The sequence below is a fragment of the Seriola dumerili genome, unplaced genomic scaffold, assembly GCF_002260705.1.
Source record: "Seriola dumerili isolate Sdu_G_001 unplaced genomic scaffold, Sdu_1.0 BDQW01002174.1, whole genome shotgun sequence".
Taxonomy (NCBI): Eukaryota; Metazoa; Chordata; class Actinopteri; order Carangiformes; family Carangidae; genus Seriola; species Seriola dumerili.
The window spans coordinates 15,309-37,880 of NW_019176429.1; the positions used below are offsets into that span (position 1 = coordinate 15,309).

Sequence of the window (22,572 nt, forward strand, 5' to 3'; positions counted from 1 at the left end):
AATAATTTCATCAGTGAGTCATAGTATGTATGTATTCATGTAAACTGATAGGAGTCAAATTTTAGACTCAAGTGAAAGATCAAAGTAAAAAAATTTCAGTTTTACTCACAAACTTTAGAATCAAAAACTTATGTCTAAACTGTTAATGACTTGAAAAGTCTGTTAAACGTCAGAGAGCATGTGAAGCTGGTGCAGAGTAGATCCTCCATGACTGCAGTGCAGAAACAGCCAAGCATGCCCACACATTCTGTCTGATCATAATAAAAATAACAACTGTCACTATCATTAAGACGAATAGTTTTAGTTGATTATTTGCATTTGAACATTTGATAAGATGTTACAAGACTATCATTAATCAGGCTGCAAAAAAATAAGAAGAATAAATCTGATATTGATTTTATTTATGAGCACTATCTAAACATCTTCATTGTCTGCAGTTGTCAGTGTGGAAGTAAATTCTCTTATTACCTGATTTCTCTGATGTACCCCATCCACCAACAGCAGAACATCTCAGCATCCCTATTTATACAATCATATATAATAAATACATTAGATTGTTGTTCATTTACCATGTTAAAAAATCACACAAATAAAACTTTTAGAAGAATGATAATTCTGTATGTTTTTGCAGAATATCATCCCACTGAATAAACGATAAAAACAAATATACAGTATATAAAGGGGCCAGAAGATACAGTCATCATCCAAAAAAAGGTATTGCAGACATGTTGGGAGAAGGAAAGGGCATAAATAACAGGTTTTGGTTGGACAAGGGATCATATGCCAACAGGGGCAGTGTATGATAAAGAATTTTGCCCAACTAACAGAAAATTCATGTGTCGATCCTGACCTACTCAATACTAAGCACAGTAACAAAACCACTGCTTGTGAACACTTAAGTTTTACAGACTGTAAATACATGGACTAATTTCACAAACAGGGTCTGACTCCCAGTTACCAGGTGGAAATTAGTAAAAGAATGTCAGATGAGTTGTATCTGGCATATATTACCCACTCATTTAACTTGTGTTACTTTGCTCTTTAAATGTGTTATTTCATATCTATGTATATTTTACATTTTTACAGGACCCCAATCCCACCCCTTTAAATTTTAAGCATTTGTAATTCTGGCACGAGACCACCTGTGGGAGAGCTGCGTTCTTCAGTTAGTGGTTGACATCCTTACAGTAAAGCCACTGCCATGTTCAGCTCACTCTTTTGATTTATTTTTCTTTACAGAATAGCAACTTATTTTTAGAGTATGTCAAATTAGCTTGAACTCTATGGCCCTATCATATACACTGTCAGACTATTTGCAGTGCTCATGGTGTTAAAAATGAGCTGAACAGATGAGATCAACCAAAATACTTCACACTCACAAGTGTTTACACCATTTCAACAATAGAAACATCACATTCATGTTGGAGCCAGCACATTCAGGCTACCTGGAAATTAAAAAGCAGTCGGAAGTTCATTAATATTGAAGGAAAATGAACCAACAGAAATAAAAGTATTGGGATGATGCCTAGCCTAGTAACAGGCTATTACAAGAAAAAAAGTCCTAATATTACGAGATTTAAAAATGTAAAATTTTGAGAGAAAAAAACCCTAAATTTTAGGAATATTACAACAATCAATCAAACAAGGGAAAGGACAGTCAGTGGCAGTCTGAGCTGCCTATGTTTGTCCAAAAATAGAATAGACACACTTCACAATCTCTTCAGTGTCCTGATGCTGATGCTGATGATGATGATGATGAGCCATAAGATGAAGTATCTCCTTATTTATGAAATCTCTGCTAAAATACAACTTCACAGGATGCTCCACATTCCTCATTTTAAAGCTTCTGATATTTCCTCTCTAAAACAACACCCAACCTAAGATTACCTTTTAATTCTCATAATATTATGACTTTATTCTTGAAATATTATGATTTTATTCTTGTAAAATTGCGACTTTATTGTCATAATATTATGACTATTTCCTCGTAAAATGATGACCTTTTTTTCTTGAAATATTATGATTGTGTTCTCAGAATTACGACTTTATTCTCGTAATATGACTTTATTCTCGAAATGTCAGTTGTTGTTTTTTTCATTGTAGCCCTAATACTCCGTCGTACATATGGATTAATTACTTCAAAAGAAATAGAATAAATGTAAAAGGAGGCAGTGATGAAACATCAACTATGATAACTGAGACCTGAGAATGAGACGTTAGCGGAGGTCACTACCTCTGGCAGATGACAGTACAACAATACAATGCAAAATGAAGGATGGAGGAGGAAGAGACGGAGACGTTGGAGGAGGTCAGTACGTCCAACAGACGGCAGTAAAGTAAAACATAATCGAGCAAAGGATGGAGAAGAAGTTGCAAAGATGTGCGCATGCTCCACACATTAACTACAGACCCCGGCACAGTAGGTAAGAGTTGTTGTTGTCGCCGTGTCGTTGCTGACAGTGTGTTATTATTTTGTCGGACTGCTGTGAGACGCTCACCACAGCGGAGAACTAGCCTCAGCTGTGGTGGCTCAGTTAGCGGTTCATTTGCTGTTTGATGCAGGTATGTGAAGTCAGCGAGCGGTTTCTGGAGTTGACGTCCAGCTGTCCGCCAGACGTCCTACTGTGGGACTTTATTATTATCTGAATATTATTATTTCTTATTGGACACAGCACCCCGACGAGCTGCTAATGTTAGCCGTCACTGCCTTTACAGGTTTACAGGACACCGAACTAACTTTAGCTTAGCCTCCATTTTCTTGCTGCATTACCGTTAGGCCAGACTGTTCACTAACGGGTGATATGTGACACAGGACACCCAACTCATACCATAACCTTTGTTTATATGACTGACAGTGGTTACTATTGTTAATGTTACCAATGTTGATAGCATACAGTTGTATGTAAACGTTTGCCGGAAGTTATTTCATTGTGACCCTGAGCAGCTGTTTTCTTCCCAGAAATTGCTTTAACGGTTCAAGATGACGACTTCATGGAGCGACCGTCTGCAGAACTATGCCGACTTACCTGCCAACATGGACGGTGTGGCCATGAAGAAGTATCGGCGTGAAGCTCACCACAGGTACGTGTGACTGCAGCAAAAGTGCTGCCAACTTCCTGAACATGGACCAGTCCTTCAGTTCCTGACACACAACTTATGGTTTCACCAGTGATATAGTCTGTTTTCCATTTCTCATGTGTGTGTGTTTTGAATTTTCACACCAGAAAAAAAACACAGGAAAAAAAAACAGATCTCAAACTGGAATAGTGCAGGTTGGGATTTGGCGCACACCCTATTGCACCTGTAATCACATCCATGTAAACACAATTTCATGTTTTGTAAGTGATTATTCTGCCCATTTCAACTCAGTTATAATTTCATGTTCTGTTTCTTGTATGTTGCTGTCAGTTATGTCTCATAATGTCGTATATTTGCTGTGCTGCATTAATAAGTACCAGTCCAAATTAAATTCTACTGTGAGCTAAAGCAAAAGAGATCAATTGAACTAATAGTTGCTGGTTGTGGTCTGACCCAGGGAGCCAGAAACCATTTCATTTGATCTTTAGAAGAACATAATGCAAGCATGTTAACCTCTAAAACTGACTAGTAGGTTACCAGTAGCGGAAGGATTCATGGCACTGCAACAGGAAACAGAACTGGAAGTCAGTGCCTGACAGAAACCTATAAAGCAGTACTGCCACAGCTGGTTTTTTCACAGATTACTGTATTCTGTCAAGTAACTGGAAAGAATTAGTTTAAAGTCATTACAATAGCAGATGAAAACATTACTGAGATAATGCTATTGCTGACGATTATTATACTTGTTGGCTTATAAGCTGTAGTTTGGTCAAGCATATCTGAGCATGCCAGTAGGGCTGGGCCTGGAGCCTCAATCCTGTTTAGCACTGACTGCAGTGTGTCCACAGAACCAAATATCAAAAACTAGAACTGAGGTACTAAAGGCTGACATCACACGTCTGATTCACATCAACATTTGCCAATTTGGACTATATATTATGTATTTGCCATGTCTCTTGATGTTTTCTGGCATTTTCAAACTCAACCTCGGTATGGTTTCAACTCTAGTATTAAAACTTTTTCGAACGATACTCAGCCTTTCATAAAGGATGCTCCAGTTTGTTCACCAGTTACTTGTTTACTTGGGCGTTGTCATTTCATGCTGGGTGGCTTCATGGGGTTCCCCACGTAGGGTGTTACAGGGGTTCTGGGGTGAAATTGTCGGCACGCGACCTTGTATGTTCCTCTACATACAAGCAAAACAAGGACTTCACAATTTTAAATACAATTTTAAATTTCAAAAACACCTGTTAGTGAAGTTGACAAAACAATCTCAGGGTCCATTTAATGCTAAGTTCACACTACATGATTCGAGCCATGGTTTTCCACTCCCCAACAGTTTTGGAGGTCGCAGATAAAAGCCCCAGATCAGAAGCAAATCAGCAGTCGGTAGTTGCCAGCAAATCGGGACTTGATTGCTATTCGTGAACTGTTCAAAGATGATCTGAAAGATTCACTGATGCATTGCAGATGCCATAAACATATCTAGCGTTCTAAATATCTGGACTGGGAAGTCTAAATCAAGTAATGTGAGAAGTGTTACCGTTGTGACTGGCAGTGAATGGCAGTGACTGTGGTGACGAGCTATAGCTGATGAGAGTACAAGACACAAGGTGAGGGGAAAGCTGGCGGAGGAGTTGTGCAACATCCATCCTTGCTGCCCGTGTATCCCAGTCCATTCTGTTTTCTTTTTCTTCCTTGTTGCCGTAAATCAGCGCACAAACAGCTTGTATCGCTCGTTTCTTGTAAACATCTATTTTAGAAGAAAAAAAATCCTGTTTGGCGCATGGCGTCATTTTCCGTGTCACTTCTCACGTGTGTTTTCGGGACAAAACGTAGTTTGGAGACCAGACAGAATCATCTGGATTCATTCTATTGAAAGAACTTGTAATTTATGAGTCCAGTATTTCATGATTCCACATTACAAGACAAAAAGTTCTGTAGTGTGAACAGTACATGGCATTACTTGCTCACCCTGGAACTTTCAGGAACATCACACAGTCTTGAACTTTGTTTGTTTGTCATGGAACCATAATTGTTCAGACTTTCCATATTTAGGAGCATTTTTAGGACCACATGTTTGCGTAAAAGCCTGACACTTTATTGAAGACTGCGTGATATGGTTGAAAGCTCCAGAACAAGTGACTTAGTTGATCTTGAGTCGAGATTGTTTTGATCACTACTGTTTCCCAGGTCAAGAATGAATTCTCAATGATGAAGTTTAAATTCAAATGGACAGAGTATGGTAGGTTCTTCTCCACGCTCCCTTTATTTCAAAATAAAAGCACATTTATTGAAGCTTAGTTTTCCCAAGATTGACCAATCCTCAGTTTCTGATCAAAGAAGCGGATCAGCTAAGATCTTAAGAGGATCCACTGTGCTGTAAGAGCATATTAACCTGGATCAGTTATACTGCATTAATATAATGGAGCCTGGTCCCATGAAATGTATTGAAAACACTGTTTTGAAATGTGTTGAAATGTGTGAGACTGAGACTAATGTAAAATTGATAGCAGGTGGCTGAGGCAGATGTTATTACTGTTTTTGGGCTGTAACGAGTTATGAGTTTCAACAGAATACAGATTATTCACTGACAAAGACGGTGAACCAGAGCTGTGTAGTGTGACATGAGTGGTAAGACCAGCAGCCATGAGTTCAGTGGTAATACTACATGTATTCTCTATTACAAAGCTTTCCAAGGGATCTGGCTCAAAACCATCCTGCAATGAGGTATGCCATCCTTTTGTTGTTGAACCAGACTGGGACTACTGACTAAATGACTTATTTGTTTTGATGTCCATGATGTGAATTGATTCTCCATCCAACTCTCATGGAACTCCATCCATACTGACACTGATTGTGAGTCGGGTTTCTCCCTGTGTAGGCATCAGTTGGTGGTCATTGTGATTTCTTGCTGTGAGCTCCTCCTCTTGCATTTCCCCTGTTCCTGCATCTTTTCTTTAATCCCCATCTGTTGCTGTCAATCTGATGTCATCTCTCACACCATCTGAATAGAGACTGGAGGCCAGTGTGCAGTCTGAGCAGAGTCACAGATTATATGTATTGTATGTAATCTGTATTTCTGCATAGAAATAGTCAGTCATGTAAGAGAAGCAAGAAGGTGCCAAACATTTATGTAAATGTGTTTTTTTTATTATTATCTGTGCTCAAAGTGAGACTTGATGTGAGTCACTGCAGGGCAAAAATTGTCTGAAAATGTAGAACTGATGAAGATTAAAATGAGCAATTTAAATGGATACCAGTGGGGTCCTCCTTTTGTTATTGCAGGTTCTCTAACAGGCTTAGAATGCATAAATGATAGTTGAGTTCAGGGAGCTGAGGCTGGATAGGAAACCTCTTTGTTTTTTTTTTTGAGAACCAAACTTTAACATTCTCTGATTCCTGTTTCTCTACTGTGGATTTTCCGCTTCTCTCATTTTATATCTTATTTATGTTAAACTGAATAACTAATAATGTTGATCAGACAAAAAAAAAAATCAGATAAATTGATAATATAGTAAAGTAGTCATTAGTTGTAGCCCCTTTCAAGTACCAAAATCTGAAATCAAATGCTTGATCACATTTTTAGTTGTGTTGTTGTTTAATTAAATTCTCTCTCTCTCTCTCTCTATGATGAAATGAATGCAAGCTCATTCAGTAGTCCTGTAATGAGGGTTCAGATGTTCAGATTGTGTTCAAGTGATAGTTGTGGTTATTTGACATGGGGTTGTGGTACTTATCCATAGTCAGTGTATCAACCACAGTAGACTCGAATCAGCGCGCTGCCAGTTTGGAGAATCAGGCAGGAGCACCGGCACAGAAGCTGAGTAATTTCCTGCTGTGGACGGGGTCAGCAGGAAAAAAAAATGCATTTTAGCCATTTAAAAAATCTAAATCAGTTTAAGTATACATTTATAATTTGAATATTTTCACTGCTCAATCTTGCTGTCAAACAGCTGATGTGCAGTGTAATACAGTGTTTAAGCTGTGCAGCATTCAGTTTGAACAGCCAGCTGCCATGCATTCATTGACCGTACACTGTTCTCCCCTTCCAGAGTGTTTGTCAACAGAAGCTTGGCCATGGAGAAGATCAAGTGTTTTGGTTTTGATATGGATTACACTCTGGCAGGTAAGTGCAGTTTGAGCCTTTTGGTATTAGCCTGGGTAACACATGAAGGTTTAGCTGCCGTGGCCAGAGTCTGCACCATCTGCATGGTAGATTCAGTAAAGTGGGAGCTGATGAAAAAAGTGAGTCCATACAGGCCTTTCCAGTCCTACTTGACCCTTCTTTCAGTCCTACTGAGTTCATGTTTTTGCATTTGCTCACTCCCTCCTGGAATTTGTGAGTTAAAGCTAAATTCTAAAAATTATTGGCAATATTTTCTATAAGTTGCAATGTATTTACAACCCAAACATTTTTGTGAGAACATTTTTTTTTTGGAATAGTGCGCCAATTTTGTTCTAACCATTTAAAAATAAATCAAAAATAATAACCACTTTTATAAGAGACTGAGCCTCAATCTCAAACCAACTTCCTGGTGAGTAGGACTTTGTCTCCCTGGAAGCTTCCTTCTCAGGCTTGGTGCTTCTCAGCTCTCACCCCCAGACCGTGTATCGCTCTGACAGAGCTTCTCCAGTTGTTTGTAAAGTTACCAACACCCAGCAGTTTAGATTTAATAGGTAAAACTGTTTTTGCCAGCAGCACTACATATCACTGTAGGAACCATTTGGAATCACTAAGGAGGGGTCTCAAACTTCTTATGAAATGTTAACTATGTGTCATTACATACTGCCTACTAATGAATTTTTTCTTTTTTTATTAACAGAAAAAATGTATTAAAGTAGCTGATAAAATAAGATAAGTTAATAAAGTAAATACAATAAAATACAATGTAAATGGATCAAAAACGGGGCAGCACATTTTCACAGTAAAAGTATTCATGACCAAATGAGTCAGTGTCTCAAAATTTCAAATCTGGATGATCTGAACATCAAAGTTGTTGGTTCTTGGGGTCGGTTGGTCCTCGGCCCAGTTCACTGGAGCACCCACTGTAACCCAAGCTGCTGCCGCTCAACTGTGTGTTGAGGTATTCCTGGCCTGAAGGCAGTCAGACTGTAATGCCACACCATGATAGGAGGAGGGGGGCAGTAAAACTACTGATAAAATTCATCACCCTCTGGTAATGACTGAAAAATCCCTATCCTTTTGTTGAAAAAATGACTCAGATTAATCAGAGCCTCTATCACACCATCAGGCTCCTTCATTAGGCTTCCTCCCTATCTCTCAGAATGAGTTAGCTGACATTATAACCCACCTATCCAAAGTCCTGTGAAGTAGTTATCAACTATTCCATCTCTGCTTGTTTTCCCCACTTACTTTAACTTTTAACACTTCGATTGGCTGAGGAAGTGGGTAGGGATAACTGGTACACCAGTGGAAAGGTTCGCTTCTTGTTTATCATTGTATCATTGCAAATTGTTTGTATAATATCAGTTGCTCCAGGATTTTGAGATTGTGGCTAAAATACATGATTTTGCGGCAGCTTTTCTTAAAAGTTGCGATTAATGTTTTTAGATGTTTTTTGTTTTTTTGCAATGAAACTGCAGGAGAAAATATAAACTGCAATAATTTTTGCTATCATTTTTTGTATAATTCATTAAAAATCAAAGGCAACTTGTACCAGTGAGAATAAATCCAGTGCAGGGCTGTTAAATTTAGAACTAAACTATAAACAACTTGTCTTCACCATATATCAGTGAATTACTGACCCCGTATACATCCACCAGGCCTCTAAGGTCATCAAAGCTTCTGATTGTGCCATGCTCAAAGTTCAGGACCCGTAGTGACCAACGTTTACTGTCCTGACCCTCAGCTTAGGGTCAGGATAGAAACCTCTGAGTATTTTAAATCTCATCTCAAACCAGCCTTTCATTTTCTCAGAGGCATTTTATTGACCCTCCCTGCCCTGATTTGTTTCATTTTATTATTCTTTTAATAATTTTTGTCTTTGATTGAATTATGCATTTATATGCTTTTGTCATTGTATGTTTTTAATGCAATCAAGATGCACTTTATAACTCTGATTTTAAAAGCTCTGTATAAGTAAAGATTTACCTAGATGTTTACTTGCAATAGTCATCATCTGTTAGTCATTTGTTATGTGCTTCTAGACCCCTGTGCTGCAGGTGCAGGTAACAACATGTCAATCAGTCAGTCATACATGACAAGCTCTCTGTGCAGTATTCTTCAGTGTTTTTGGTGCTGTGCCTTCATCAGGGTGATTTGTGTGTTGTGAACATGAGCCTCTCCCTGTCTGTCTGTAGTGTATAAATCTCCTGAGTATGAGTCGCTGGGCTTTGACTTGACAGTCGAGCGTCTGGTGTCCATTGGATATCCACAAGAGCTGCTCAACTTTGTCTATGACCCCTCCTTCCCCACCAGGTCAGTTCACAAAGCCCTGCCTCTTTTTAATACTGACTTCATATTTTAAATTCAATTCAATTGCAACAAGTTCTCACTCTCAGGTTTGCCTTCTGCTTCCTGTCTTCCTCAGAGGTCTGGTGTTTGACACGATGTACGGCAACCTGCTCAAAGTGGACGCCTATGGGAACATCCTGGTGTGTGTGCACGGGTTCAACTTCCTAAGGGGGTGAGGTTCACTAGTCCCACATACTCCACCACATCTCTAAAGAACTAGGCAGTTTTCCACATCATGAGACCCTTCATTCATCCCTCCAATAACAGTACTATGCAAATGAATCACTAACAAACTAAGAATCTACAGCCAAGCCAGCAGCACTGAGCATCATCCAGGCTGATGGGAATGTGGTTAGTTTGACAGGTATTTGGTATTAAACCAAAGTATTGGACATATTGACCTGATGATGGTGCTGGATGAAAAGTCAAAGTTAATCCTGAGTGGAACGTGACTGAGTTACACATCCAGTAGATGTTGAGACTCACTCATTTCCCTCAGAGCCACAAATGTCAACCTCATGTGGAATGAGAAGAAAAGCAATTATCAAATTTTGTGCCAATCTTTTGATGTTGAGAAAAAATGTCATATTTCACCTGCTGTTGATGCTACAGGAAATGTTAGGGAATCACCAAAGTCCAAAAAGATTCATCCTCTGAGGACCATAAATGTAAAGAGTTTCATGACAATCCATCCAATAGTTTATGAAGGAGAAAGATTCCAACAGGAACACTTCTGATATCCACACAACCCCTGGTGCTCTTGTTACTGTGAAGCAGCGTCTTCATGTGCAGATCTGTGTTGGTGTTGGTGGTATCTCATGTTCTGAGAGCACACACACAGAACACACATGCATGTAACAAGCACAGAGGTGGAAGATGGACATTTCTGACTACAGGAGAGGGAGCTGTTAGAAATGTAATCTAATGTACAACATGACTCTGTGTACAGTATAGTATAACTCTGTTTCCTGGTTTGACTTCCTGTAAGAATGTATGTATGTATCTGAACTCACTCTGCACAGACCTGACATCAGAGAGATGTACCCAAACAAATTTATTCAACGTGGAGATACAGATCGCTTTTACATCCTCAACACACTCTTCAACCTGCCTGGTAAGAAAAGATGTCAACACAACTTCTCTACAACTTTTATACAATCTCAGAGTAAAAGATGGAGAGGGACTATTAAAACATAATAAAATCCAAAATGTAAGATTTTAAGGGAAATCAGCAGGGCACAATCAGAGCGGACATTTTACCATGAGGCTTCAGGTACATTTTTGATCAGATTTATGATAATTTATTTGAATAATCATTTAGCTTTAAAGATAATAGATTAAAAAACAAAAAAAAAAACATTTTACTTTTCTGCAGCGTCACCTATATTGGTGTTCTCCAGTGGGTGTGATTGTTGGTTTTGATTGTTTGTGCTCTAATTTGATTGGTTTAGTGTCTGTGTGAACACATACTAAAAATAGATTGGTGGGGTTGGGGGTGTTACTCCATTGAGCGCTTTAAAAACCAAGAGCCAATGGAGAGAGGCCAGGATGCGGGTAATTTGATCCCTTTTCCTGGAACCAGTCAGAACCCAAGCCGCAGCGTTGCAGTTGCAGGCGAGACAAGGATGACTGACAGAGTCCAGAATACAGGCAGTTACAGTAGTCAAGCATGGAGGATATGAGAGCATGGATGGAGGAAAGGTTGTATTTTCGAGATGGTACGAAGCTCAAAGAAACTGGATTTAACTACTTCCATTTATGTGATATTAAAATTATCATCATAATTTTTATAACTAAAATATAACTGATAAATATATATATATATAACTGGGAAACTCTGACTGTATCCGACTAACACAGAAGTTCCTAAAAACCAAACACGTGTGGACACCTCACATCAACCGAAGGACATCATTGAGGTTTATTTCACCCAGATTTGATGGATATGATGTTTATTGTTAATGCACAGTATTTTAATCAAACAACCAGCTCTTAAATCTCATGAAAACCTGTTAACACTAGCAAGTCCTTAACATGGGAATCTTTCCCATCATGCATCCCATGTAATGTGAACACTTCATCAGCCTCTTCCCTGTGGCCGTAGTGAAAAAGAGAGAATTGTACGTAGCTCGTATGACCATTTGTAGGCCATTTGTAAGTATGTTTTCAGTAAGATGTAAGTTGACAGTGCGCCACATGATGATCAGTCATCTGCTGCCCTCTCAGCTGCTTGAAGCTTTGACATGTTTTACACTGCTTTGTCCTACAACAGTTAGAAAAATGTAAAAAATAAATATGCAACTAGCTGTGGTATCATAGTGTCACATTTTATATATTCTTACTCAAAAAGTATAAGGATTTTCAATTTTGGTTTTGGTTCAACTTGAACTGGATTTGACGATGAATCTGATTCCACTGGTTTCTTCACAACGTTAATTTGTCATGTTGGATATATGTTGATATTCAGCTTCACAGTCATCTCACTGTCTTCTTCCTCAGAAACCTACCTGTTTGCTTGTCTGGTTGATTTCTTCAGTAACTGCTCCAGATACTCCAGGTACTGTTGCACACAGCGTACTGTCTGTCTGTGGGAAGTGAAGCTGGTTCGGAATAAGAGCCTGTTTAATGATTTAATAATGTTCAGTAGAATTTCATTATCCTGCTCTCTCAGAAACACTGACTGCATTAACTCCATTAATTGTAATGGTCTCTGTAGTTGTGAGACTGGCTTCAAAGATGGTGATCTCTTCATGTCCTACAAGAGCATGTTCCAGGACGTCCGAGACGCTGTGGACTGGGTTCATTTCAAGGTAAAATAATTACAGCTGTCAGTTGCTCCTGCAGTCTGTGCTCGGTTCATCCCCAGCTCTCAGTCCACTGTTATTCTCTTTCTTTTCAAAGGGGTCCTTAAAAGAAAAAACAGTTGAGAATCTGGAGAAGTACGTAGTAAAGGATGTAAGTATATACAGCAGCTATTAGTTTATAGTTTGGGTGACAAATACCATGTCTCATCTTTTGCCGTTCAGTCTGTCTGCATTGTTGTTAATGTTTGTTGTGTTCCTCCTCAAAGCCGAAGCTTCCTCTCCTCCTCAGTCGCATGAATGAAGTAGCCAAAGTATTTCTGGCCACCAACAGTGATTACAAATACACAGAGGTGAGATGAAAGTTCAGTCACACATGTTAATGAATGCTGAAAGCAAAGCAGAACCTGCTGTCTTGTCTTGTTTTATCTTCTGTCAGGTGATGTTAATGAGTTCTGTCTTCTTTTGTTCTGGACCACAATGTAAAAACAAACCCTCCCCTGTCTTACAGAAAATTATGACCTACCTGTTTGACTTCCCTCACGGCCCAAAGGTAACACTGTTGATCAAATAAAGATTCTCAGATAATGTGTATCGTCAGGGACCTGAATGGATTTGACTTGAACTACCTTGCTTGTGTTCAAGAGAGAAAAATGAGAAATGGCAGATGTCGTTTAATATGAATGAGATGAAGTCTCTGTAGACAGGGTGCTGTGCAACCGTACAACCAGGCTTTAATTAAAAACCTTTGAAATAAAGAAAAGTAATTCAAACAGGAACTTTTCTAATCTCCCCATAGCCACTGGTGGCGTAAACCGGATATAATTTAAAGAGAAAAATGTAATAAAATATAATAAATATGGGCTAATACAATATAATTGTATTTTGAAACACATCTTTTGATGTGTAAGTGCTCATGAAATGTAGGTCACACCATGTTGTGACTTAAGGATTTTGTCCTTAGTGGTTAAAGCATTTAATGCTTCCTCAACTAGCTTGAGTATAACTCCATGCACCTGAACAAGGACCGACACACGGGGTTCATTGTGTGTCAGAATACCTGAACAAGCTAAGCCTGCTGACACATGTTGGTGTGGGGTTTTTTATTGTATTAGCTCACATTTATAAAGCAGCTTTTATATTTCACCAACCACTCGAGAACCTGGAATTCGATTTTTTGGTACTACTTTACAATCAGACTCCCCTTATTAAGGATTCATCAATGGTTTATAACTAGTTTATTAATGAGCTTGTTAACACTATAAATAATTTATAAGCTGTTATAACACATGAAATAAAAAGGGCAACAGCGAACTGTTGCTTGCCAAATAGTGAGCACACAATAATCTGTTCTGTTAAGCCTCATATCTCAATATTTACTCCATCATCAGTGTTTGTACCTGCTGCTTCATGACCCTAATGTTAATTTACTAGTAATTAATCACATTACATTTATAACTGGTAAAAGAAGCCTTATTGTAAAGTGTAAAACCCATCAACATTTATTAATGAGTTACTAGTTAAAAATAATAGTAGCTCATTAATATATGGTGATGTGTTTCACACTTTACAATAACTCATTATGTGATATTATGATCTATAAAGTGTTAACAACCAAATTAATAGCCTAATTTTAAACTATTTATAAATCCTTATTGTAAAGTCGTCCTGATTTTTTTATTCATTTATTTATTTTCTTATTTTTATTTTTTTATGCCATGATGCTGTACAGCTGTATGATGATGTACGTGTGTGTGTGTGTGTGTGTGTGTGTGTGTGTGTGTGTGTTTGTGTGTGTGTGTGTGTGTGTGTGTGTTCATTACAGCCGGGCACACCCCACCGGCCCTGGCAGTCCTACTTTGACCTGATCCTGGTCGACGCCCGGAAGCCCGTGTTCTTTGGAGAGGGAACAGTTCTGCGGCAGGTCGACACTGTGAGTGTTCACTACAGAAGCCTGCATGGACACAACACCATACTCTGCTGACTGTACATTTGAGAGCAGTAATGTGGGTCAACTACATTTTTGCTGTGTAAAGACATAAATATTGTGTGTGAGTGTGTGACTGAGTCTTGGTTTCTTTCAGACCACAGGTCGGCTGAAGATCGGCACATACACCGGACCTCTCCAGCATGGTATTGTTTACTCTGGAGGTAAATAAGAAACCACCTGAACACAGCATGTTGATTGTTTCTTATGATTTAATTTGGTGTAACAACCATCAAAGTGTGTCTCAATGTGTCTGGCAGTGGTATTTGCTTATTTCTCATGAATCTGATCATTTCTCACTCTATGTAATGTAGATGTACTTGATTTTAAACCCAATTCAAGTGGTTGTACACACACTAATGCTAGACAAGAATTAAAGGTGTGTTTACAGCAGGAATGTAAAACAGGACTGTGTTACATTTGTAGTTCTAATCAGTTGAGAAACTGAAAAAGATTTGTTGTGTAACACAGGAATAGAATATGGAATATGTGCTGAGTCATATAAGCACTTGTTAGTTTGAAGTGTAGACAGCATTAGAGCCACCGATGTAATGTAATACCCTGTATCCTCATATGTGAAAGAACACTGCAGGCTGTACATGGAGAACAGCACCATCATATCTGTGCAGTAGTCCCACGCAGCCCCTAGCCTGAGGCTGTCTGTGCTAAGCTCTCCTCCTCCATGTCTTCAGTCATGGTGGGTGGTGGTGCTCATGCTCACTGTCCTACTCTTTGACCCAAACACCTCCCTGTTGTTGCTGCTGGAAGGATTACCTCAAGCATTAGCAAGCAGACACCTGATGTTTAGAACAGCAACTTCATGTAAAACCATCACAAGTTATTGCTGTGAGACGATGAAAGTGGGCAAAATGGTTATTTTTCTTTTCTACTCCCAGGTTCCTCAGACATCGTGTGTGACTTGCTGGGTGCTAAAGGAAAGGACATCATCTACATTGGAGACCACATTTTCGGTGACATTCTCAAATCCAAGAAGCGTCAGGGCTGGAGGACTTTCCTGGTGATACCGGAGCTGGCTCAGGAGCTGCACGTGTGGACCGACAAGAGCTGTGAGACCGAACACATACACACACAGATATATGCACATACAGCTATATAACCCCAACGTTTTAATAGAATTAAACAGTGTTGTTCAGCGGTTTAAATTAAAAGCTGTTATGATTTGGCTTGATTAGATTTAAGTTGTTCATTAGACAATTGGGAAGTAAAAAATCCTCCTACATTACCATGCATGACAGAAATGTGAGTGGGATTCAGTTTTCTGTTGATCTCTAGTGGTCTGCAGTTCACACAGTGTAACCAACTGTAACCCTGTCGCCATGAAATCATTCACTGAAACTCAGATCATTGCCAGGCTCACTAGTAAAACATGTTGTCATGTTTTCTGACTGTCTTCAGGGATGCAGTGTGATGTTCTAATGCCAGTCTTTGTTTTTCAGCCATATTTGAGGAACTTCAGTCTCTGGACTGCTTCCTGGCAGAGCTTTACAAGTGAGCTCCTTCTCAGCTGTTTGTTGTATCTTGCAGAAATCCAAAGGTTCTTAATGCACCTTTCAGACATTTGAGGTGAAGAAAGATCAAAAAAAGATGTTAATACAAGAAGAATTTATAGAAATTGGCTCCAGGCATAAAAGTTGTAGTCAACACTCACACATATGAGAGATTTCAGTTTTTGAATATTAAGAAATGTATAAAAATGTCTGGAAACATGTTCACACATTCACTTTGTCTTTATGGGTTACTGAGTTTAGACTGATGAGCAAATATGTCAGTTTTCTCAATTTGAAACACAATAAAGTGAAAGGGTTTGAATACTTTCTGAAGCCTCTGTTAATTGCCTGAAAGGTGATAATTATTTAGTTTCCCCTCCAGTGTGGTAGGATTACCTATGCACACTGTGTTTTGCAGCAGTTATTTATCCCTGTTGTTATGGCAACATGGATAGAAATAATGTCCAGGTACTGAATTTGCTGATAGTCTGATACATAGCGATTACAGTTCTAGAATAAATAAGTCCTGGTGAACCTCTGTACATCACTGCTCTGACTTTTTTAAACTGCATTGATTTTTCTTTAACTTTTAATCATTTTTTTTATGCTGATTCATATGCATCTACTGGTTAGTAATTATTGATGATTATTGATTATTTGCAGTGTTAGTGTTTGATTCGTTTATTTCTATTCTTCAGTATTATTCCACTGTTTCTGTACATTTGCTCTAAGTGTTCAGTATTTGCTCTGATTGACAGAATGACCCAGTTATTCCACCAACACATGTGGTTCTGCAACATCTGGTGTCAGCACAGTGTCTCAGACCAAAATACCAATTCGCTCTGCGTCGCCCCATTTGAATGAATCTCTCCCTGTGCCAATCTTTACTATATTAAGTGTCAGTGTTTCTTCACTGTATGAAACTAACCTGGGCTGTACGGTGCCTTTGTTTACAGAGAGTGTGTAGAAACTCACAGCAGGTCATTTAATCTTGCCTGACAGAGCTTGTGAAGTGACCAACTGATGTGGAAACTACATTTTAAAGTAAAAGTAAACTTGTGTTTGGTCTTCAGGCATCTGGACAGCAGCAGCAATGAGAGACCTGACATCAGCTCCCTGCAAAGAAGGATTAAGGTACAACTTCCTCTGACGCTCATGTTTCCTCCTCCTGTCTTTCACCTAGAAACAGCTCCACTAGACACAAAAGTCGACCAGTGTGAGATTTTGAAGGATAACTGTGTAAAAATGAAAGTTGTCATTATTTCCATCACTACTGCTGTTCAACATGACAATGACAGATCTCTGTATCCTTGGTTACAACCAAGTAAATGTTCCTGAGCCTTGTTTCAGCTCTGACTGTTGAACACAAGAGTTCCTGTAGGAGCTGCAGGACTGCAGAGCACCATCAAAGCTTCTTTGAAGCTGTGATCACAATTCTGTTCAATACAACGTTATTTATCCCTGTGAGGACAGTTGAATGTACAAGGAATGGAGTTTTTTGAATGAACAATATCTGTTAGAAATAAAAGGTTTTTCCTAATTTGTCGTGTCAATCATGGCTGCCGGGACAAATGTCAGTGAATGAAATGTCATGCATGTCTCTGTGTCTCCGTGTCTCTCATGTCTCCAGAAAGTGACCCATGACATGGACATGTGCTACGGCATGATGGGAAGTCTGTTTCGCAGTGGCTCCCGTCAGACGCTGTTCGCCTCCCAAGTGATGCGCTACGCCGACCTGTACGCCGCCTCCTTCATCAACCTGCTCTACTACCCCTTCAGTTATCTTTTCAGAGCTGCACACGTGCTGGTGAGAGTCACTCACTGCTGACACTCTGTACAGACTCCTGTGTGTGTATCCGTCTGCGCTTCATGTATTTTTTTTCCTCCTAGATGCCTCATGAGTCAACGGTGGAGCACACCCACGTCAGCATTATCGACACAGAGTCTCCGCTGGCCACGCGAAACCGTCACGACGTCGACTTCAAGGAGATGGAGTGCAAACGGCACCAACTGACCCGATCCATCAGCGAGATCCAGCCCCCTCACTTCTTCCCCCAGGCTCCTCAGGAGATCACTCACTGCCACGATGAGGATGATGACGAGGAGGAGGAAGAGGAGGAGGAAGAGGAAGAAGAAGAGGAAGAAGAAGAAGAGTAGATGGAGGGAGAAGAGCAGAGGAGTCTGAGTCTTTCTCACATCCAGTTCGTCCAGTTTTAATGTTTGAAGTTGATCTTTTCTTTTGTTGATAACCACAGGGCTGCAGCAGCTGATTCTAACTGTCAGAGCCACTTTTACATTTAGAAAAACAGGTTCACTGTGTCAACTGGTCTGGACCTGATCTTGTACAAGACAGGGACTACTGTAGATTCAAGTGGTCTTGCTACGTCCCTGGTAAGTGTACCTGTCCACGAGTAAATCAGAATTCGAAAGTGAGTTTAGATTCCTGTCTGTTAGTAGTATAAGATGCAGGCAGTGAGGTGTTGAAAAGAGAATAACTGCCATACTCGTAGAGCAGCTGTTCGTTGTTTGATCCTCCTGGTTCTGTTGGGTTTGTTTAATTTCCTGCTTTTGTTGGAGTCCAGTCTATGTTTCTTCTGTACTGTAAACAGTTTACTGCCTTACTGCTTAATTCTGCACCGTACCTCCAACCTCAAAACATGTGTAACACTGAGGTGAAGAGATTAACCTTAACCCGTCTTAAAGGAGCAGTCCACCCTAAGACTCTGTAACAGTTGGCACAGCCACGTTTGTCACATAAGTCACGTTCAGGAACTAAAAGGTTCATGAGGCCCATTGTTGTCTGCGTTTCCACTGCGGCCTTAAGTCTCAGGAAGACTATGCAAATCAGGCCGATGGTGTATGGAAAAGCAGGTAAATGCACTACACCCTTTCAGTCCAGTATACAGGACACATTGCGTCCCGTATGGATTCAATGCAGGACGCAGCATTTTATTTTCAAATATGGGACAATCCCGTATTATACGTGACAGGTGGCAACCCTAGCCACTCCAGCTGTTGTGGTCTTTTATTTTTTTATAGTCCTGTTTCAGTTTTTTTTTTTACCTTCTCACCTTAAACCCTGGTTCCTGTAGTCGAAGCGTGCATAGTTCTTCAAAAGGTTCCTGGTTCCTGGGGAAAGTTCCTGCGGTGGAAACGCGGCTATACTTTATATTTTTGGGACCATATTATTGTTTGTGTCATTTTTCTTCCACTCCCAAAGAGACCTGGTCAAATGTAGAGATGTGATGATATGTTGAGGTATTTTAGCACAAGTAGAATTCAACAAAAGAAATGATTTAGCTAACTAACCCTAAAAGAGCCATTTGTAAGTTTTGCTATTACTACATCGTTGGCATTAACAGCTGTTTACTTATCTGTCTTGCCAAGAGCTTCAGCCATCATATATTTCAAGAGGTCATAATACACTCTCTGAACAGTGTTACTTCCTCAGGGCAGACTGGACACTGCAGTGACTCAGTATTGGAAAGTGACCAGACAGTTTGACTGTGCCGGAGCTAGCTGGCTAGCATGCTAACTGCAGTACAAGAAAAGAAGCGGCAGATGTAGAAGCAAAACAATAGGGTTGCCTTCCACCACCTTTACTCTTGGCAAGTAAACAAATGAAGTTTGATGTCTAACTCACAACGTTTCTTCTTAAGTTAACAGCTGTTAATGCTAATGTTAGCTAAGTAGCGATGGCAAAACTTACAAATAGCTCCTTTAAAACATTCACAGTGAATGTCTGGTGGTGTGAGACGCATGTCTCTCAACAGAGCACAAAGCAATGCAGCAGTAAATCAAGATGTTAGCATCATCTTGTTTTATCCTCGACTGTCCTCAGTGTTGAAAAGCACAAACTTTCATCTGATTGTGAATTTTTCTTTTTTTTTTTTTCATCCCATTTTGAGTTTCTTGAAAAGAAAGAAGATTCTGGGATATGAAGAAACAAAATAACAACATGTCAGAGCATGGGGAAACTGAACTGTAGTGTGTGTGCAACACAGCTGCTGAAACTAGTCAGTCATAAAACGGTTAAACTCCAGAGGAGTATTTTCTCTTTCATTTTGTGATGCCTGCTGGAGTGATGTGAAGTCAACAACCAGCTTCACTGTTTTTAATACCCAGTTCTTTCCCTCAGAGTTGTAAAATAATACCACATTTCTTATATTCCACAGAATCAGAAAGACTTTGGGGCCAAGACTATCATCCTGAAGTCCCTCTGTCCTATGGTCTGGCTGCATTATGTGTTTTTTAAATTACTGCAGAAGTAATGTAGATATGACTCCCTGCACAGTGTTTGCAATGGATTGTGAAACAGTTATTGCCTTATTCATCTCACTTTGAGCTGATACAGTGAGAATGAATGAGTTTGATTGTTAAAGACTATATTTTAAACATTTATGGTGAATTGATTTCATGAGAGGTAAAATGTATGGAAAGCCATTTCTGACAGGAAAAATACACAGATGATACATTTGAAAAACAATACTTACTGTAGGTTAATATTACAAAATAGCAAGTTGATTTTTTTTTTTTTTTTTACTTTCTAAGTCTATTTTATTTTTAATCACAAAGTCATAATTATGAGAAGTCAATTATTTGACTTGAATTAGATTAAAAATTTAGACCAAGTTATAGTTTAGATTATCTCATTATTATGAGATAGTTAAGAAGTCAAAATGTAGACTTAATATCCATCATTATTCATATGTTGTAAATGTAAGTTCTAATTTCCATTTATAATTTTTGTCAAAGTTTGTCAATGTGACAACGTGAAACGTGTTGACTTAGTGTCTTTCTTTTTTCTTTTTTCTTGTCTTCATTTAGCAATGGTCAAATTTAGGTAATAAGTCATATTTATGAGATAATAAAAAATATTGACAAATTGGTCAAATTAGGTCAAAATTTTGTTTTTTTTTCTTACTGTATATAAATTTGACATACATTCTCATAAGTTTGAAATAAAAAGTCCAAGTTTAGACTGTATTCATTTTTCCTGGCAGTAATGGTCCTCCATAGAGAGGTGAAACTACTGTGTTTCTCTAACTGTAGTTTGAAGTTTATCAGCTGATCAGGTCTGTCTGCTGTATACATGCTGTTACTGTAATGGGAGAGGTGGACTGAGCTGCTGATGTGTCACTGTGGGCCTGTCTCTGTGTGCACTAATGTCATCACAGATACTGCCAGTATATGCAATAGTGTCTTTTAATAAGCTTCAGAGTTGATTCGGTTGTTTGTTTTTTTCTTTGATTACCATCATGTCTTTAACCTCCTGCCCTAATTTTAAAGGAGCTGTGATTTAACAGGAGGACCTTGTCTGCTGGACTGATGCACAGTATTGATCCTTTGATGAGGTGAACAGTGAAATACTCCTTGTTTTACAGGCTGTGTGATTGTGCTGTTTGTGTGTTACAGCCGCACACAGAAAGTTTCTGATTGAATATGTTGGAGCTGCCTCGTCCTGTCTGGACTGATCAGCTGGATCTTTTCTCTCCTTGTTGTGGGTCAAAGTTTAAATGTCCTGCTGTCTGTTAGGTCTGCGCTCAAATGGACAGTTGATTGACTTATTTCTGCCCGGTTGCACGTTGAGATATTTATCCGGATATTTGAGTACGGGAGCAATTTGTTACACTGCTGCTGTTGAAAAAGAAAGGTTTCAGAGTGGACACCCCCAGAGTGAGCAGCAACAATGATTTACAATGGTCAGTTTTCTTACTCAAGTCATTTCAGAACTGCATGCCTGTGTTAATGACAGCGGTCACTGTCAGCTGCTTTGAAAACTCGCTTCAGCTTCAGACAGATTCAAGTATAAAGTGAACCAAATGAATGTATTTTTACCTGCAACAGTTGATGCATGTGTTGAAGTTGCATTTTAATTTGAAGAGAATTGAAACGTTGAGACGGTTTGAGTCATGACTGATGTTTGTAATAAATTTTCTGATCCAATATGGCAGCTGAGTTTTGATTGTTCAGTCAAAGTTACTCATAAAACTCCAGTATTGTGTCATGACTTATATATCCGTGGGTGATTGTTGCAAGTGTTGTATTGTTATTGTGTACAGAGTCACATCAGACTGTTCATCACACCAAATACTAATGTGGGGTTCCCTCCTCCAAACACCTGACCAAAGGTTTTCTTGTCTGTTCTGTTTCATTATTCTTTCATGGCTTTATCCTCATTTACACACACTAACAATAACTGATATTACAAACAAAATATATATGAGAAAAGAAAGTTAAAGGAAAGAATTATATACACACATGCAGTATGTACTCATACAGTGCTGTGCAAACATTTTAGGCACTAAAAGTAAAGTCAGGATATTTGCAAATATAATACCATGAATAGTTTTTAGCCCTGATCCCCCAAAACAACACCTGTTTTCCAAAGTACTTGGCAGGTACAGTAGATTGTTCTAGCATCTTGGAGAACCTGCCTCATTTCTTCTGTGGATTTAGTGTCTCAGTGTCCCTGTTGCTTCACGTAATCCAGGACGGACTCCATCACGTTGAGATCAGAGCTCTGTGGGTAACAGACCGTATGCTGCAGGACTTCTTGTTCTTCTTGGCTTGAAGACAGGTCTTAATGTGTCTGGGTGTGTGTTTGGGCTCATCGTCCTGCTGCAGGATGAACCGGGTGCTGATCAGATGCCTCACTGACGGGACTGTGAGGTGGAGAAGAATCTATATCTATATATTTAAAGTGCATGAGAGAGCTTA

At 39.2% G+C, this 22,572-nt stretch overlaps 1 protein-coding gene across 5 annotated transcripts; it reads left to right on the plus strand.

Annotated features, from left to right (window-relative positions):
* Positions 1–2,383: 2,383 nt before the first annotated feature.
* Positions 2,384–21,798, plus strand: LOC111239206 (cytosolic purine 5'-nucleotidase). 5 transcript variants are annotated; one of them, XR_002665851.1, is made up of 20 exons: positions 2,475–2,562; positions 2,960–3,081; positions 5,770–5,808; positions 7,134–7,207; positions 9,403–9,520; positions 9,633–9,728; positions 10,579–10,670; positions 12,056–12,113; positions 12,273–12,366; positions 12,458–12,511; positions 12,627–12,710; positions 12,869–12,910; positions 14,183–14,290; positions 14,442–14,508; positions 15,241–15,411; positions 15,802–15,853; positions 16,926–16,986; positions 17,483–17,659; positions 17,743–18,243; positions 20,028–21,798. XR_002665851.1 is itself a non-coding variant. In XM_022769031.1 (19 exons), the coding sequence occupies exons 2-19, from the start codon at positions 2,981–2,983 to the stop codon at positions 18,007–18,009; spliced, it is 1,755 nt and encodes a 584-aa protein (XP_022624752.1). In that variant the 5' UTR covers positions 2,384–2,423; positions 2,960–2,980; the 3' UTR covers positions 18,010–19,189. The 5 variants fall into 5 exon arrangements, 4 of the variants coding, with proteins under 4 accessions (XP_022624752.1, XP_022624751.1, XP_022624755.1 ...); XM_022769031.1 differs by lacking the exons at positions 2,475–2,562; positions 20,028–21,798 and adding an exon at positions 2,384–2,423 and having other exon boundaries at positions 17,743–19,189; XM_022769030.1 differs by lacking the exon at positions 20,028–21,798 and having other exon boundaries at positions 17,743–19,189.
* The last annotated feature ends 774 nt before the right edge of the window (positions 21,799–22,572 follow it).

What these genes read in the sequence shown, in the direction of transcription:
- LOC111239206 (XM_022769031.1), top strand. Translation starts at nt 2,981, where the DNA reads ATGACGACTTCATGGAGCGACCGTCTGCAGAACTATGCCGACTTACCT. An exon ending in AACTGCTCCAGATACTCCAG is followed by an intron (nt 12,114 to 12,272) that starts GTACTGTTGCAC and finishes TGGTCTCTGTAG; the next exon opens with TTGTGAGACTGGCTTCAAAG. An exon ending in CCCTGCAAAGAAGGATTAAG is followed by an intron (nt 16,987 to 17,482) that starts GTACAACTTCCT and finishes TCATGTCTCCAG; the next exon opens with AAAGTGACCCATGACATGGA.